Source organism: Python bivittatus, unplaced genomic scaffold (genome assembly GCF_059951505.1).
Source record: "Python bivittatus isolate LINGU-HERP-01145 unplaced genomic scaffold, Pbiv_v1 ctg000020_np1212, whole genome shotgun sequence".
In the NCBI taxonomy this organism is placed as follows: domain Eukaryota; kingdom Metazoa; phylum Chordata; class Lepidosauria; order Squamata; family Pythonidae; genus Python; species Python bivittatus.
Window position 1 is genome coordinate 37,130,330 of NW_028277030.1, and position 17,723 is coordinate 37,148,052.

Consider the following 17,723-nt stretch of genomic DNA (forward strand, 5'->3'; position numbering starts at 1 on the left):
TCTTGGTTTCTTTTTACTTTTGGCAAACTCTCATGGAATAAAGCCAAGAAATTCTGGATATTACACATATCCTGCTTTTATGTCCTCGATGCAAGATATTAAAACCAGTGAAATCTTCAACTGTGGTTTTGTGGTTTACTTCATAATGGGAAGGTTCAAGGAAACATAAGACTTATAGCAACAGAAACAGACCACATGCAAACAATTTGATAAACAGATTTGCTAGGATTTGTGGATGCTATTTTATTACTATTCCTGTACTGGGAATGAGAAGTAGATACTTTTTAATTAAACTAATTATACTGATAAACACGCATACGTTCTGAAATTCTCTTGAGTTCTCTGCTATAAGCTGATTCAAAATGATTTGAGCTGACAACTTCAGGTCCTACCAAATAAGTTACAAACTGAGTTAATCCTACAGAATACTTTGGGCTATCTAAGTAACTGATTCAAAACATACTGCTGGGGCATTTGGGGCCTCTTGTGGAAATTCCTCCAAATCCTAATTTTAAGACAAGACCATGGCATTAATCCATTCATTATAATGGAGGAAAGGGCTCTGAATTTATTTCTCATTTCTCATTCTATCCATTTCCACATTTTTTAAAAAATAATGTCTCAAAATTTATATATACATTAGCTATTCATTAAACCTTCAACACCACTCCAATCCATCAGACTCTGAGTGCTTATAATTTCTATATACAATAATATAGATTAAAATAATACAGATGCAGGAATCATCACTAGCAACCACAACAGAACACAATCTAAAGTCCTAGTTCTTCTTTGTACTGAAAATTCAGATGCTATTCCTCTCATACAATCGTAACTCCATTCCATTCCCCAAAGCCCAGAACAGTAATAGGGAAGGAGCTGTCCTTATCTCTAGGGGCAAACTGTTTCAGAGGAAGAGGCCACCACTAAGAGAGCTCACCCTCAGGACCCCTGATATCAACACTCCTTTGGAAATGGACCCATAATGTGCTTGCCCTCCAAGATGGGCAGATTCAACCTGGAGAGGCAGTCTCACAGATACACAGGTACTAAGTCACATAGGGCTTTAAAGGTATCAATCAGAACCTTTAATTGTATCCAGAAGCCAAATGGCAGTTCCCACAGGAGATGTAGCACATGAGCAAATCAAGTTGTGCCCATTAGTACTTGGGACACTGCACTTCGAACCAGCTGTAGCTTCCAAAGGAAGCCCTATATAGAGTAGGTTGTAATAATGCAATAATACATTTTCCCCCATGTGCATTTTTCCTAATACATGTATAAATGCACACATTTGTCTAAAATATGCATTTTCTATGCAAGCCAAACTTCTGCAAGCTATTGTTACTTATTACGATGCTTTTTTTTTTTGCACAATCTCTCCTAAATGTGCATAATTTGTACGTATTACTAAATTGCAAATGATATCACAGAATTCAGAAAAATATGGGTACTGGCAAATAGAACAATACCAATAGAACAATATCAAGTTTATAAGAAAATGAAAACTAAACAAATTTGTTCTGCATCCTGACTGATGGGAAACAGGTTATTCTGAAGCTGATTATTCTGAGGACAGTCTGAAGCAGCTCAATGACATTTTTACATCACTTCCAAGTTAAATTCAAGTGTTGAAGTCTGTGGTAACCATTCCAGGAGATTAATCCATTTTCCTCTTTCCCAGCCCCCCCACCCCCACTAATGATATTAACATTTTCTCCTTCCTACATTGGTCAAATCACCTTATTATCATGTTGCATATCTTAAGGACATACATTAGGTATGGAAACATACAGGAATTGCATGGAGGTATCTTCCATGAAGTGTCAGCTAACTGATGCTGGATTTGTTTATAGCTGTGCTTCGCATATGTCTGACCCATAGAAAAACTGCCATAGTGAAGCAGTAGATTGGCATGGAGTCCCATGGGCCCCAGAAAGAAGACCACATCTTTCTATCCTAGCATAACAACCGTGTTCTGAATCATTAAGGCTTTCCCAACTTGATGCCCCCAGAAATGCTATGACTATACCATTTGGAGCTGCTAACCAGAATGCCCAGTAGACAAAATTGAGCTAGTGGGATCATTGTTGTGGTACAATGGTTCACTTCCTATGGATTAGAGACTGAAATCTCTAATCATTAGTATGACAGGAAAGCAAGCACAATAGTTGCAAAGCAAATGAAGCATTCAGAGAGATTTTTAAAAGGCATTAAGATGAAATGCTATCATTTGATTGACAGCCAGGATTGTGCAAGCATGGAAAAGTGCTTGAAATTAAACATAAACAAATTATTATCATTATCATTATTATTACTATTATTATTATTCACCACCATCATCATCATCGTTCACAGTATGTCCCTTTCCAGAGAGCTATAGAGAAAAAGCCCATGTTTTTCAAATGGTGTGGGAACAGAAATAATTTTACGAAAGTAATTAAGACTTTATCAAAGTACAAATGTTCTTACTTCTTCTGAACAAAGATGATTTTGTTTAAAGGCAATCCACACAATATCAAAGCAATTCAAACAAAAAATACTGGACTTAGTTAACCTCCTGTGACTCCTATGGTCAAACCAAGTTGATCGAAGATAGAAATGTATAGTACTGAGTTCAGAATGGCTAACTCATTGGCTCAAATACTCTTTAATATGGTCCTTCATTATCACATATGGTTCCATTCCATAAGAAGAGAGGTTTCTGCAGAGAAGCCTCCCAGTTTCTATTTATTTTATGAGCTGGAAAGTGGCCAATGTTTGAATTTGAACCTTGTGACCAATAAATTGCTCTCCTCCTATTAATTACACCATGATCTCTTGCCAAGAGATCAGACAGGCTCTACATTCCATTATTAGTGACTCACCTTATGCTGGGCAAGCTGCATCTTAATTTTGTCTGGATCATTTGCAATTTCCAATTCTGCATCTAAAGTCTTTTCTGAATCATCTAACCATTCGGTAAGTTTGATCCAAGCTTCATGGAACTATAGAAAAACAAGAGGTGTGCTTGTGTTTTTCATTGGTAGATCAATCAATAACCATTTAGACTCAAAATATTAAATATGAAAAAGATAATATTCAAAACCAGGCAATTAAAAATGGGCCAGCACAATATATTGGAAAGAATGGCTTGTTTTTCTTTTAAACAGCCTTTTTGATTTTGCAAATTATTTTACAATAGATATTTGTTCCTTCTTATTCTAATCCTTCCAGAAAGGTTGATATAATGCAAGTGTCATTGATGGATAATTAATGCACTTAATGATGCATTAATGCATATGAATGAATCTAGCTATATCTAATGTGAATTTGAACAGTATTTTCATTTACTATTTCATTGGGTTGATTGCACAGATGATAAGACCTCAGGTAAAATCAACAGCACACTGAGTCACAGAATCAGAGAGCTGGAAATGGTCATTTAAGCCAAGTAATTATAGCAGTCTCTCTTCAGCTACCATGTGAACACATCCATGAGGGTAGTCCACCATTTAGCTGAGTGCTTAGTTTGGGCCTAAGGGGAAATGAAAAGAAAAAAGGTAGGAGGGGGGGCTTCTAGTTGTTCAATATCTTTCCCAGAAATTGTGGCTGTGCCTCCTGGTCAGACTGAGAAGAAAATGGGAGGTGATGGCAGAAACTTACTAATTATATGGAAGTATGCCTGTCTCACATAAAATGCTAAGGCACATTTTCTTTATAACTGCTCTATCATTTGCCTGCAGTTACTAATATTTATCAGCTGAATCCTTAGATGGATGAGAAGACTTAAAAAATAGCTGTGAGTGCAAGTTTGGGGCAGCCAGATTTCAGATGAATGAATCTCAATTTCACTAACTGAGGACAAGAACAAGTAACCAATCTTACTTATTTCTCTAAAAATAATCCACCTGACAATCAGTGCATGTGAAACACTGAATTTTTTATATGATTGTTACTTTCATCTGTGCTTAAGCCACCCTTACCTGCATTCATCAGAACCATGCTATATTAGCATTATGTGAGTCACTCCTTTCTCCTCCTTCAGGCTCTTGTGGAGTTAGAACTAATAATCTCAGCATAACAATCTACATCTCATTTCAGACTACAAACAAGTTGAGAAAGCTAGTAGCATTATGAGAATAGGCTACAATCCTGGGGGCAAAGTGTATGTTGATTGAGATACAATCTTTAAAATTGGGATGGCACACTGTCATGTTACCTGTTTGGCACGCTTCCTTGCATCATCCAAAGCTCTTCCTCTTTCTACTAAGCGCTGAACTACTTTTTCCCACCTGCTCTGGACACTAATGAGTAGATTCTTAATGAGGACAACATCCTGTTTCTGGCTGAAGTACTTCAAATGAGTTCCAGTTTTGTCTAACTCGATAATCTGGTCACGATGGGCATTTACTTCATTGGCAAAGACCTTCCAAAGGAAAAAAGTAATACTGAAATTTGAAAAATATCTAGAAATATAAAATTGCCTATCATATAGGCAGAGGAAATGTATGATGTTACTTAGAAACTAATCTTTAGAGGTTTAAAGTTATTGGGCTGATTTATTTACAATCTAGCTCAATGCATCCAGGGAAGAAAGTTATAATTCTGCTCCTTTCTTTCATACCTTGTGTTCATCAATCTGGAACAGGACAGTATCTAAAATAAGACTTGGCCGAGAAGCCACTGTCAAAGTTTGCTCAGCTTGAGTAAGCCAGTTGATAAAATCCTGAAGTGAATTGTGGAACTCCAATGCCAAACTGAGGGCTTCCTCCAGTTTGATCTGTAAGAACACAACATAATTAACTACAGTGGAAGCTTTACAGAATAGTAAATCATGTTATGGTTGAATATAATTTGGAGAAGGCCCATTGGGCTTTTTCCCCTAATAATTTTTCTAGGGTAATGTTAATATGTTTTTGATTCTAAAACAGTTATCTAGGTAAAATATTGCTAAACAATAGTTGAGTAGAAAAGAGAAGGAAAACATTTTCAGGGACTGAGCAAGAAAAAAGCATCCAATGCTACATACTGACCTCTTAAAACAAAAACAACATCACCCTCCCATGTTCAATGATAAGATCAAGAAGCATTTAGACAGGAATTCAGAAACACACATGCTTTTCAGTTTTGATTTAACTTGCACAAATAGGGACCATCTGCTCCAGTACTGCATGAAGGATGTCAAAAATGACTCAGAAAACCATTGGGTGAACTTAACATTATAATTTAAGCCTTATAATTTGCAGAGAAGACTATTTCTTGCTGCAGAATAAAGGTCCCATTGAGGCAGTTACCAGCCTGGCCAAAAAAAAAAAGAGGAAAAGAATAGCCACCTCCTCTGTCTTCCAGAATGCTACAAATGGCAGAAGAATATATGAACTACAGTGAATTTAGTTTATCTATAAATCAGCTTCACTGACATCTTGCCCTCCAAATAAAATGGGACTATGGCTCCCAGTATTCCTAAACAATATACCTATAATCACACTTGCTCCAAATTTTGGGAGATGTGGTCCCAACACATCTGAAAAATAGTTTGTGAAGGAAGACTTATCTACATCATAAAGTGACAGTATATGCACGGTAGTGAAAAAGGGACACCCAAGATATGACTATGCAGAGTAAGTGCCTACAGCTAAAAGATGCAAAATATCATTGATCCAATCTGTTAATTTCTATTATATGACAAAAAAAAGAATCAAAAAGTATTCCCCCCCAAGGATAGCTTCGTTTATTTATTCTTTCACTTCTGCTCTTTATATTTGTATTTCAGCTGCTTCCAGATGAAACATATAGTCCAACAGATTAAATTGTTTAACTGAGAAAATCATGTTTACTCCTATGAAAACCTATATTTATGAGTAAAATGTTTCTGACTCCCCAGGCACAGAACATGGTGTCTTCATTTAATACTATGAAGAACTGTTATATTCACGGTGTCAACAATATTCTTAAAGCATACTGTATATTCCCAACTGACAAGATGATGGATTGGGGGACTGTTTATTCCTCAAATCTGTGATCTATAGACTCTAAGAGACATTTTTGTTTACAGACACTGGACTACTCCTTAAAGTTTAGTGATACAGTTTTCCTTATGGGTATGCCTGTTTGGTATTATTTAACACACAAATTACATGGGTCCATTAACTCTTGGGAACATCACAACTATCCTACATTGAAAATAATCTAACATTAAGATTCCTAAATACATAGAGCAATTTCTTGTGTTCATCCTCTAACATACTTTTCTTTCGCCGAGTTTGGTTTCTACTGATTCCCATTTTTCTTTAAGATTATTGATATCCTGCTCAATGTTAGTTTCTACAGATTCTGGGCATCTTGCAAGCATCTGTAGGCCCTTCTGCATCAGACATCTGTACGTTTCTTTCTTAGCTTCAAAGGCGGCACAAAGTTCCTAAACAGAAAGAGAAAATATGCCAAATTATTTACACATAAATGTTGATTCTCAACTATTAACCTCTAAAGAAGTCATAGAGAACCTTTCTATGATTGGGGGCTCTATTTTTGTGGGGAAAGGTTGTGTGAGTTAAGAAATACACATTGAGGATAATGTGAAACATTCACCAGATGTCACTGGGAATGTGCCTATAACAGCACTACAGAATTGTGTGCATTCTTTGGTTAAAATGGATCAACAATTAAAAAGGTTAGTCAAATGCATGAGTTTTCTATGTCCTTAAAGGCATTCTATTTGTTATGTACTTTGAACAAACAATTGAGCAAATATTTTAATTTATCTGTTAAATAATCTTCAAGGTTATTGCACAACTGGCCTTTCAGTATTCTGGGGTTATGTGAGACCAAAGACATTTCTACAATCTGTGGAGTCTTCAATCCACAACAAAGGTCAAAGGATATGCATGTTCCAAATTCAGGAAACTTTATTATTTAGTGTATAGTTGTTTTTCAGAAGGTATTTTTCTTTCCATGGAATGAAAAATGGCTTTTAATTTAGCAAGGCATTTCTGCAAGTGAAAAATAACCCAAGAAAATCTGGTCTATTTCTCAGATGCAAGGACAGCCATTACTTGTGTTCTTAACTTTGTGGTGGATATCAAATAAACCATCCCATTATCATATCAACAAGAACCACAATATTAGCATTAGCTGTATTTTCCAACTGCCTTTTTTGAGCCCTTAATGTGTAATTAAAATCTATGAAACCTATTGTAATACATATCTAGGGTTGTACATACGTTTTCTTTGTCTTAGGCAAATTATTCTATAAAAAAAAAAAACACGCAAGAGAGAGGCATTCTCTATCACTTCTTTGCATTTCAGACCTAGACTGGAATCTTGGCAATGCTTACAAAACCACTAAATGTTATAGTTATGAATATGCAAGTAAAATTGGGCCTGGGTATGTTGTATTCCAAGTACTGGACACAGGCATATTTTAATGAGCCTTCAACTCACTGAAAAGAAAATAATATAATTGTGCTGTCTTGACACTAGAGAAAAAGTAGATTCTTTGTCTCCACGCACTGGCAGCTGGAGCTGGATGAATCAGGAAATAATAAATGGACAATAGAGAAAGTTCAGAGAACAATGGCTATCAATATATTTGACTATTATGAAGACTAAGACACAAAATAACAAGTTCTCTATTTGGAGTGGGGCAAATTAACAGTTAGTTTGGTATTAAGAAAGCAGATACAAAGAATATTAATTATATAGAAAACTTTATAGCAGAAAATCAGACACCAAAAATTTCCTTAAAATCTTTTTTCTCTCTGAACTAATGTGAGGACTTTTCAAGCATGGTAATTTACTAAACTAATGCCTTTAGAGGTATTTTCCTGTGAAGAATTTGCACATTTTTCATTACAAACAGCCATATAGGGTTAGTTTCCAAATTTGGACCATCTGCACTATTAAGATCCTTACCATATGGATATTAAGCTGCTCTCTCGCAGTCTCTGGTAAACCACCAACAGGCTTTGATGCCAAAAGGTGACGCTCAGTTTCTGTCAGCCATTGTTGTAGGTCTTCAACATCACCATGGAAACCCTGGGCCTAAACAAAATGTCATCATAACACTTCAGGGCATATTTCATTACGCTAACTTGCTCTATCAGCTTAGACATTGCAAAAGTTGAACATATTAAATCACTGGATTTTTAAACGCCTAAAGACCTGAAAGGAAATGCCATTAAACTAGAAATACCCCAGGGGTTAAAACAAAAATTACTGGACATACAGTGAAACATTGTTGAGTGAGGAAAAAAAGAAAGGAAAAACTATATAACATTATACCAATTATATAAAATGTATTGCTGATCATGGATTTACAATTTAAATCCCAATTTATGACTGGAGTGGTACATATGAAGTTCTGTTGGAAATACAAAACAAAGATCACTCATACATAAAATGTACTTATTTATCAAATTTCTATAAAACCATCTTATATAAAAGATGGCTGAAAATAATACATTTAGTACAATTTATATAATTTATAACTCAGAAGCACAGGTTGCTATACAGAAAGGAAGCTAAGAGTACACACAGACCAATCTGTCCAATTTAAGTTTTGTAATTAGATATTTCAAGTTATTAGTAATTTATGAAAGGTATGTTCCAGTTTTTTTCTATCACAGAGAAAGCAAAGTGTATTCTTAACTACTCAAAGGAGTGCTTTAAAGAGCCTACCTTTGGCTTCAATGGGCCCAAATTTCATCCAATACACCTGGATGATCTTTTACACATACACACCTGGATCAAAGCACTGTCCAGCTGTTGTTTCCTTTTCTCTGTTTTTTCTAAGACATTTTGCCATCGTTGATTCAGAAGCTCAAGTTTACTTTGCAGATTGCTAGCTTCTTCCACAGCACTTGATTGAATCAGGTCATTTCCTGCTTTTTTAACTGTTTCCACAGTAGACTGGTGAGCTAAGACATCATTTTGCAACACCTGCAGGAACAAAAACATGTAATTCTTCTCTCTGTGTGATTTTTTTAAATAACTCATTTCATTCAATTACCCTCAGTAACATCATCATTTCAATAAAACTCAACTGGTAATATTTATAAATAATATAAGTTACAAGGTTTGCATAATTGAGTGAAATCTTTAAGATATTATAAAAGCTATACACTTTGAATAAAAATTCTTACTTATTTGGTATTCTACAGAGTCAAATCAGCATACTTTTTATTGTACCACTGAATTCACCTCTAAGACAGAGCATATTGGTTATACTGGTGGTTGCTGATATGGGGAACCAGATGTGAGGATTCATCCCATGAATACTCTGCCAAAGGGCTAAAGTCCCCAAATCCGAAAGGGTATTTATTATTATTTATACTTATCTTTTAACTGTATGAGTTTGGGCTGAGAGAGAGTAACTGATCCAAAGTCAGCCAGCCCACTTCTGTGCCTGAGAAAGGACTAGAACTCATTGTCTCAATGTCTAGTCTAGCACCTTAACTACTACACTAAACTGGCTCTCCCATACAAAATGGGCCAGACATCTATAAATGGAGGACATAAGTATTCAAGATCTGCTCGGCAAAAATATCATCACTTTCTTGCTCATTTCTTTATAAAATTATACTGGAAAATGTCTCTCAGTAAAACTGAACTGTGCAAAATTCACAAAGCAGACAGGGAAAATATAGGATTGCTGCCAGTAAAGATATTTTTCATTTAATATCTTTAAATGAAAAAGGTATTTAATTTAATAGCTCTTTCTCTAACTACAAGGCAACTGCCTTTTGAAAAGAGTGGGAATGGATATAGTGGCCAAATCAATAAGTTGCCCTGTAACATTCAGGTTTGAGATTATTTTGATTCAGCAACTTTAGTTCCTCCATTCCTCCCACCTCTTACTTTCCAAAAACTTAAGTTGAAACACTGAAGAGAGATTCAAAGTACAACTCACTCAAAATTCTTGTGATCATAATTCCTTATCTTGAGTATTAAACTTTTAAACACCATCTATTCACTCTATGGGGCAGTTTACACTACCAGTTTTCTTCCTACACATTGTATCACCAAGATACCTACAAGTGAATTTCTGTTGAATCCCAATTTCATGATCTGGTTTTCTACTGATCAACAACTTTATCTTGTCTGGGTTTAATATTTCTACAGATTAAATTTTAATGGGGTGAAATTAGCCAGGTTGTATAGGAAAAAACAATAGGCGTATTAATAAAATTATTTTAAAACAACAGCAAACTATGATTTACCCAGAAGTTATTTTACAATGTAAAAATAAAATCAGGCATTTAAAGGTTTAGAAGGAAAATCCAACTATCTATGGATTGCTTTATATTATCAATAATAGGAATTACAGTATCATCCTTGCTTTATAACTCAAGTATGGAAAAACAACAGTGTTATTGCTTGTTGTATGAAATATACAGTGGGGCAAAGAAGTATTTAGTCAGCCACCAATTGTGCAAGTTCTCCCACTTAAAAAGATGAGAGAGGCCTGTAATTTTCATCATAGGTATACCTCAACTATGAGAGACAAAATGGGGGAAAAAATCCAGAAAATCACATTGTCTGATTTTTAAAGAATTTATTTGCAAATCATGGTGGAAAATAAGTATTTGGTCAATACCAAAAGTTCATCTCAATACTTTGTTATATATCCTTTGTTGGCAATGACAGAGGTCAAACGTTCTCTGTAAGTCTTCACAAGGTTTTCACACACTGTTGCTGGTATTTTGGCCCATTCCTCCATGCAGATCTCCTCTAGATGTTTTGGGGCTGTTGCTGGGCAACACGGACTTTCAACTCCCTCCAAAGGTTTTCCATGGGGTTGAGATATGGAGACTGGCTAGGCCACTCCAGGACCTTGAAATGCTTCTTACGAAGCCACTCCTTCGTTGCCCGGGCGGTGTGTTTGGGATCATTGTCATGCTGAAAGACCCAGCCACGTTTCATCTTCAATGCCCTTGCTGATGGAAGGAGGTGTTCACTCAAAATCTCACGATACATGGCCCCATTCATTCTTTCCTTTACACGGATCAGTCGTCCTGGTCCCTTTGCAGAAAAACAGCCCCAAAGCATGATGTTTCCACCCCCATGCTTCACAGTAGGTATGGTGTTCTTTGGATGCAACTCAGCATTCTCTCTCCTCCAAACACAACGAGTTGAAGTTTAGACCAAAACATTCTACTTTGGTTTCATCTGACCATATGACATTCTCCCAATCCTCTTCTGGATCATCCAAATGCTCTCTAACAAACTTCAGACAGGCCCGGACATGTACTGGCTTAAGCAGGGGGGCACGTCTGGCACTGCAGGATTTGAGTCGCTGGCGGCATAGTGTGTTACTGATGGTAGCCTTTGTTACTTTGGTCCCAGCTCTCTGCAGGTCATTCACTAGGTCCCCCCGTGTGGTTCTGGGATTTTTGCTCACCATTCTTGTGATCATTTTGACCCCACGGGGTGAGATCTTGCATGGAGCCCCAGATCAAGGGAGATTATCAGTCTTGTATGTCTTCCATTTTCTAATTATTGCTCCCATAGTTGATTTCTTCACACCAAGCTGCTTGCTTATTGCAGATTCAGTCTTCCCAGCCTGGTGCAGGTCTACAATTTTGTTCCTGGTGTTCTTCAACAGCTTTTTGGTCTTGGCCATAGTGGAGTTTGAAGTGTGACTGTTTGAGGTTGTGGACAGGTGTCTTTTATACTGATAACAAGGTCAAACAGGTGCCATTACTACAGGTAATGAGTGGAGGACAGAGGAGCCTCTTAAAGAAGTAGTTACAGGTCTGTGAGAGCCAGACATCTTGCTTGTTTGTAGGTGACCAAATACTTATTTTCCACCATGATTTGCAAATAAATTCTTTAAAAATCAGACAATGTGATTTTCTGGATTTTTCCCCCCATTTTGTGTCTCATAGTTGAGGTATACCTATGGTGAAAATTACAGGCCTCTCTCATCTTTTTAAGTGGGAGAACTTGCACAATTGGTGGCTGACTAAATACTTTTTTGCCACTGTATTTCTACCACGTTTTTAAGTTAAAGTTTTCTTTAGAGAAACAGATGCCAATTTCTACTTCTTTTGTGATGATGATTTTTTTTAGGCCATCAGGTATTACCTGCCAACTTCCAAAGAGGAAATGTTCATCTGTCACCTCTCTCTACCATGGAAAATGAATAGGCAGGAAATAATAATAACATCAGTTTGCTAAACCATTTTAGACAGTTTCAGCCCTGTATGACTTGGAACTTAAAAAAAAAAAGCAATAATTTTATATCAACAATTACAGATTGTTACGCATATATTTTATCATAACTGTCCCTACAAAGATGTTAAGGTGCATAGAAAGTTAGTATTAGGGACATGTCTGATGAGTCAGACTCAGAGTTGGAGGAGCAGGATGCGACAGGTTCTGAGCTTGTAATTCAGGAGCCAGCAGGCTCTCAGATATCTGTAGATGAGGCCCAGAAAAAGCAGGAGATGCTGGAGGACAAGTTAGCAGCTCTGAAGCTGTCAGATAATCAGCCACCCATTCCAAAAGCATAGCAGCAGGCCGAGTCACCTAACCTACAGCCTGAGCAGGACAAGATCCTTTGCCTGCACACAAACAGAAAAACCAAGTGAGCAAAACCAAAGAGGCATGACTCAGGAAAATAGGCATTCCTGAGTCAGTGCTATAAGAAAAGGGGCTTGGGAGTCAGACTTCAGTTGGCAAACAAACTTTGCAGCCTCAGACCTGACTTCCTGAGTATGTGTTGCTTCTGATTCTCTGAATGACCTTTAGAATGGCTCAAGATTAATTCAGCTCTGATTCTTGGATTTGTCTGCACAGAAGTCTGAAATATGCTTGCTTGTTTTTCCTGAGTTCTGCATTCTTGCACTGTGTTAAGATTTAGAGCTACCATAAAGACCTTTTTTCTAAATCTGACCTATTTCAATTGTTAATACAGGGCAGTTGTTTCCATTAAGTAATTACACCTAACAGTGTAGTCCAGAATTACCAGTTACATACATGATGTTTGGCCAATTCAATTTCAATAGCCTTGGGGTCACCTCCCACTGGCTTCTGTTCATTCAGCAGGTCTTCAGTATGTGTCAGCCATGTCAGCAACTCATCCAAAGCATGCTGGAACTGCCCCAAAGCTAATAAAGCACCTTCCAGTTTATGCTGTTCAAAAACAAGAAAACAAAAATTGAAATTGTGACACAAATGCTAAATCTTCAAGCATTTCAATGTGTGTTGAAAACTCATATGAATGCCTAGAAATGCCACCCAAAATTTATTTTACATATAAAATATAATCTTAAAAGCAGATTAGAAAGAGCATTTAAAGGTAGTAACATTTTATTGTAATTATTTATTTTAATAAGGCTTGAGTGGCTTACATTTGCCTCATTTTATTCTCACAAGAGCTATGAGAGGTTATTATGAGAGTCAGTGACTTTACAACTTCATGGTAGGTTTAGGGATTACATCTTCATCACTGAAGTCCAAGAACTGTCTCTCTGTGAACCTCACATCTTTGTTGCAATATCTTGTTTTTTCGTTCTTAAAAATTGTATTAGTAAAATATAATAAACAAACATAGCATGATTTAGAGTTAAAAAAACCCCCTACCTATATTACACTTTTTAAAATAACTTGATCATGAAGGGGGAAAAAGAAACTAGGAAAAAGGAAACTAATAAGATCCATATAATAGCAATATATGATTAATTCAATCCTTATCTTATTTTGTAACATTTCGGTGACACAAGCTGAAATAAAATTGTGACCCCAACAACAACTTGGAATATGTCTCTAATTTGCTTTTCACTTCACTTTTATTTATAAATAAATAAATAAATAAATAAATAAATAAATAAATAAATGTCTAGTTTAAAACAGAAAGCAACTGTCTTTGTTATGTGAAGCTTCTTTTAATCCCCTAGTTTTCAGTCCTAACTGCAATAAAACATATACCCATGTTGCTATGTTCATATTTACCCCCCTTTAATCAGCTCCTTATCATCTAAAGTTATATTAAGTTTAGATTATAAATCCCTAGGAGCACAGGTTTGCTTTAATTACTGCTATTCTTCAAAAGCATTGCTCATTTTAATAACGTTATGTAAATAAATACAAATAACTATGGCTGGTGTGGGTCTTCCGGGCTGTGTGGCCGTGGTCTTGAAGTCTTGTTTCCTAACGTTTCGCCAGCACCTATGACCGGCATCTTCAGAGTGCAGGAGCACAGACAGGAGCACAGAGAGAACTGCTCCTGTCTGTGCTCCTGCACTCTGAAGATGCCGGTCACAGGTGCTGGTGAAACGTTAGGAAACAAGACTTCAAGACCACGGCCACACAGCCCGGAAGACCCACACCAGCCATCGTATGCCGGCCGTGAAAGCCTTCGACAATACAAATAACTATATTGCATATTTCCTAAGTTTGTAAACATAACAGCAGCAGGAACACCACCACCTGCTTTTAAATAATCCTCTGTCATACTGAAGCTGCTTTAAGTCTGCTCCTGTTGGAACTGTCTTCATGTATCAAGTTTCATATGTCCTAATTCTTATGTTCATTGTGTGGGGTAGGAAGATTTTCTTCACAACACCTCAACTTTCTGTGGACTCAAAGTTATTTTCAAACCAATCTCCTGGTTCACAGGATAAATCTCTAAACTGAAATTACTATGTAGAAACTTTTGCTCCTGGAAGAAATTGCATTGCAAGTATCAGTATGTAGGTTTACAGATTTTAAAAGGGCAATTAACTATGCAGTCCAATGTATGCCTGTTTAGAATGAAACCTTATTAAATTCAATAGGTGCTAAGTGTATAGAGGACTTCAGCCTCTCAGTTGGAGAGGTAAGAGAAAGATTTAAAACTATTATTATTAATTTCCTGGTGGGAAACACAGCAAGCTTCAAGAATGTGCTGGGGACGTTAATGTTCATTATGCCATTTCCTTTCAGTTTGTTACATACTGTTGCTTTAGAAACATGTATTTGATAAATATCTAATAAAAATGATTGCTTGGACACAATTATTTTATTAATTGCAATAACTATGATTGCTATTTGATCTTATGCCTTCAGTTCAAATACTCCATCAAAATTTCAGAAGATACACTGCTACTTGTCGTAAGATTTCAGCAAAACCTCAATTTACCTGGCGGCTAATGATTTTCTCCTCTAGACATTCCCATAATAACTTGAGTTCAGACAAAGGATCTTGAACAGTATGCTTTTCACTTTCCTCTGTGACTTTTTTCAACAACAGCTCAGCTTGATGGTTCAGTCGTTCCATTTCTATCTGCTGCTGGTAGGCTTCTTTTTTAAATTGCTGTAGAAATTCAAGAACACAAAAGTCAAAGGGGAATATCACCTTGTCCTTATTAGTTTATTGTCAAATTTAGTGTCAGGGTTTCCTCGAGCAGATTTCTGCTTAAGGAAAACTATTCTTAGCAAAAAGTATAAAAGGAGCCCAGTGTCTCTAAAAAAAAATGACTATAAAATGTTGAAGATCTTCTCTTCTTCCTAGGGAAAGCCTGTTTTGAATGAAAGACCCTTCTGGGAATGGGCTACAATCCCCAGAACTTCACAAGTTAGATAACTGAAGCACACTTTTTTTTTTCAAAATATAAATGGACAGCACACTTTGTCATTCTCATGCCTGAAATGTTTCACCCTCAGTTTAGTCTATAAAATAGCAAGTCTCTCAAAGCTTCCTCAAAGAGAAGATAATGTTGATAGATCTCTGCACTGGATGTGACTGAATCCAATTACACCTGGTGCAGAGATCCATCCCCAGAAGAAATTAACTGAAGGGAGGGAAATCCATAATAATATATCAATATATCCCACAAAAGAGGGGCATCCTCCTCTGTGACTGAACAGTTTGGACTCCTGAGCAACTTATAATGCAAACCTTTGACAAGTTCAAGAATCTACAACTCTTCATCTTCTTTCTGTCTGGAATAGAACCAAAGTAGATGGCCACCACGTGGACATATTCACTGTACTGTCTTTTGCAAAATATCTCTTCACATTTTTTAAATTGAGGCATGTGACAGGAGGAAATATACATAAACCAGAGGTTTTTATCAATTGATGCATAGTTATAGCGGGGGGGACAGACTCACAGCTTACTTATTGTATTGCATTTCAACTTTTAGGGACTTATGAACCATTATGTTCCCATATTAAAAGCCATTCCTTCGAAGCTCTAAAGTCCTTCTTAACAAACCGCTATTAGAACAAACTAACAACAGATACATATCATATAATACCATTTGATCTAAGTGTAGAGGGGCAAGGCAGTTATTGTGAATACCCATGTGAGAAGGATCCTGCTGGGTACTACTTCCTGTTCCAACAAAGCTCGTGATTCAGTGGACGTCTTCAACCCTTCCCCCACTCCCTTGACAAGCATTAAAAAAAAATCTTGACTTGGTTACTGTGGCTCCACTATCTATCTAATAAAGATATTGAGATGTGCATCTGGGTGCAGTTATGCAGTGATTACCTAAGAATGAAATAGACATGCAGAAATGTTTCTCTTTTCATTGTTTCACATCTGATAACCCAGGGTGATGTATCACTATAATTGTCTGACCCAATCCCTAATGATTTCTTAATCCTTGCTTTCAATTCTTATAGTAAAGTTGGAATCCTAAATTTTCAGTGTCAAACCACTGTGAAAGCTTACTTTGGCTGATGATTTCCTGTTTATTTTTCTAACTTGTCCACCTCAGCTTTGCACATGCAAAAACAGAGTTAGACAGGATCATCTAGTCTAAAACAGTGCTGCAAAACAGGATATCCCATATTATCTCTACTTCCTGTGTAAAATGCACAATAGTATCCAGGTATTATGAAAAGAATGAGTCATCTTTTCATTCTAAACCATCTTTTGGAATTCACCGGGTTTTCTGTTTCATACACAAGGCAGCTGGAAATGGAATGAATTCTGAAAGTTTAAGAATAATCTGTGGTATCCAAAGACAGACTGCAGGATCCTGCACACATTTTAAAGGGGAAACAGACTGTTTAACAAAATAAATGCAGTCAGAAAAAAAAAAGAACCTTGCATTAAAAGTACCCCTCATGATTAATTTCATTTTATGTCATACTCACAAGACAGGTAGGAATTTAATTTATTTTATATTACAAAATAATTGCAACCTGATTCGAGATACTATCCCTCACAAGAAGATTTAAAAGAATAAGTTACAGTTCATACCTTCAGCTCTTCTGTTTGCTGTTTTACTGTTTCTAGGTCTGTTCCAACTGGTGACATTGAAGCTAATTTACTACCAGCAATATCCACCCAGTCAAATATAGCCTGTTAAAATAATATAATTAAAATAATAGGGCAAATAATGCTGTAGCATATTAATGATGAGCTGTGAATATAGAGAATATTCTTTGTTACACATTAGAAAAACTGCAAGAATTTAGAAATGTATACTCAGTTTTCTGCATACGCCCTCATTTTTTAAATTCTGATTTGCCCTTCATGCATAATGACATCACAACACATTCCCTCCCTCCCCCACCCCATTGCTCTGAAGTTTGGAGAACATTTTGAAGTAGATTTGAGGTATGGGGGAGTTGGGGGAGGTGAAGAAGAAAGTCCTGTCTCCTATAACCCAGGATATAGCCTTTGCTGTAGAGCAGAAATGTAGCCCTTCCTTTGAAAGTGGTCAATTCATTTGTTTGGATTCTGAATTTCTTTGATAACCTCTGAAGGAAATTTAGAGCTAGACATCAAGTCAGTACTTTTTCAG

At 36.5% G+C, this 17,723-nt stretch overlaps 1 protein-coding gene across 22 annotated transcripts in view; it reads right to left on the minus strand.

Annotated features, from left to right (window-relative positions):
* The window catches only part of DST (dystonin), a 342,419-nt gene that overhangs the window by 38,081 nt on the left and 286,615 nt on the right, over positions 1–17,723 (minus strand). For all 22 annotated transcript variants that reach the window (XM_025177748.2, XM_088137258.1, XM_088137206.1 and 19 more), the window contains 9 exons: positions 17,177–17,278; positions 15,104–15,277; positions 12,961–13,116; positions 8,722–8,919; positions 7,894–8,022; positions 6,230–6,400; positions 4,607–4,762; positions 4,202–4,408; positions 2,868–2,987 (listed from right to left, as the gene is read on the minus strand). In XM_025177748.2, the coding sequence (XP_025033516.2) occupies positions 2,868–2,987; positions 4,202–4,408; positions 4,607–4,762; positions 6,230–6,400; positions 7,894–8,022; positions 8,722–8,919; positions 12,961–13,116; positions 15,104–15,277; positions 17,177–17,278 (1,413 nt within the window). The remainder of the gene's footprint in view (positions 1–2,867; positions 2,988–4,201; positions 4,409–4,606; positions 4,763–6,229; positions 6,401–7,893; positions 8,023–8,721; positions 8,920–12,960; positions 13,117–15,103; positions 15,278–17,176; positions 17,279–17,723) is intronic.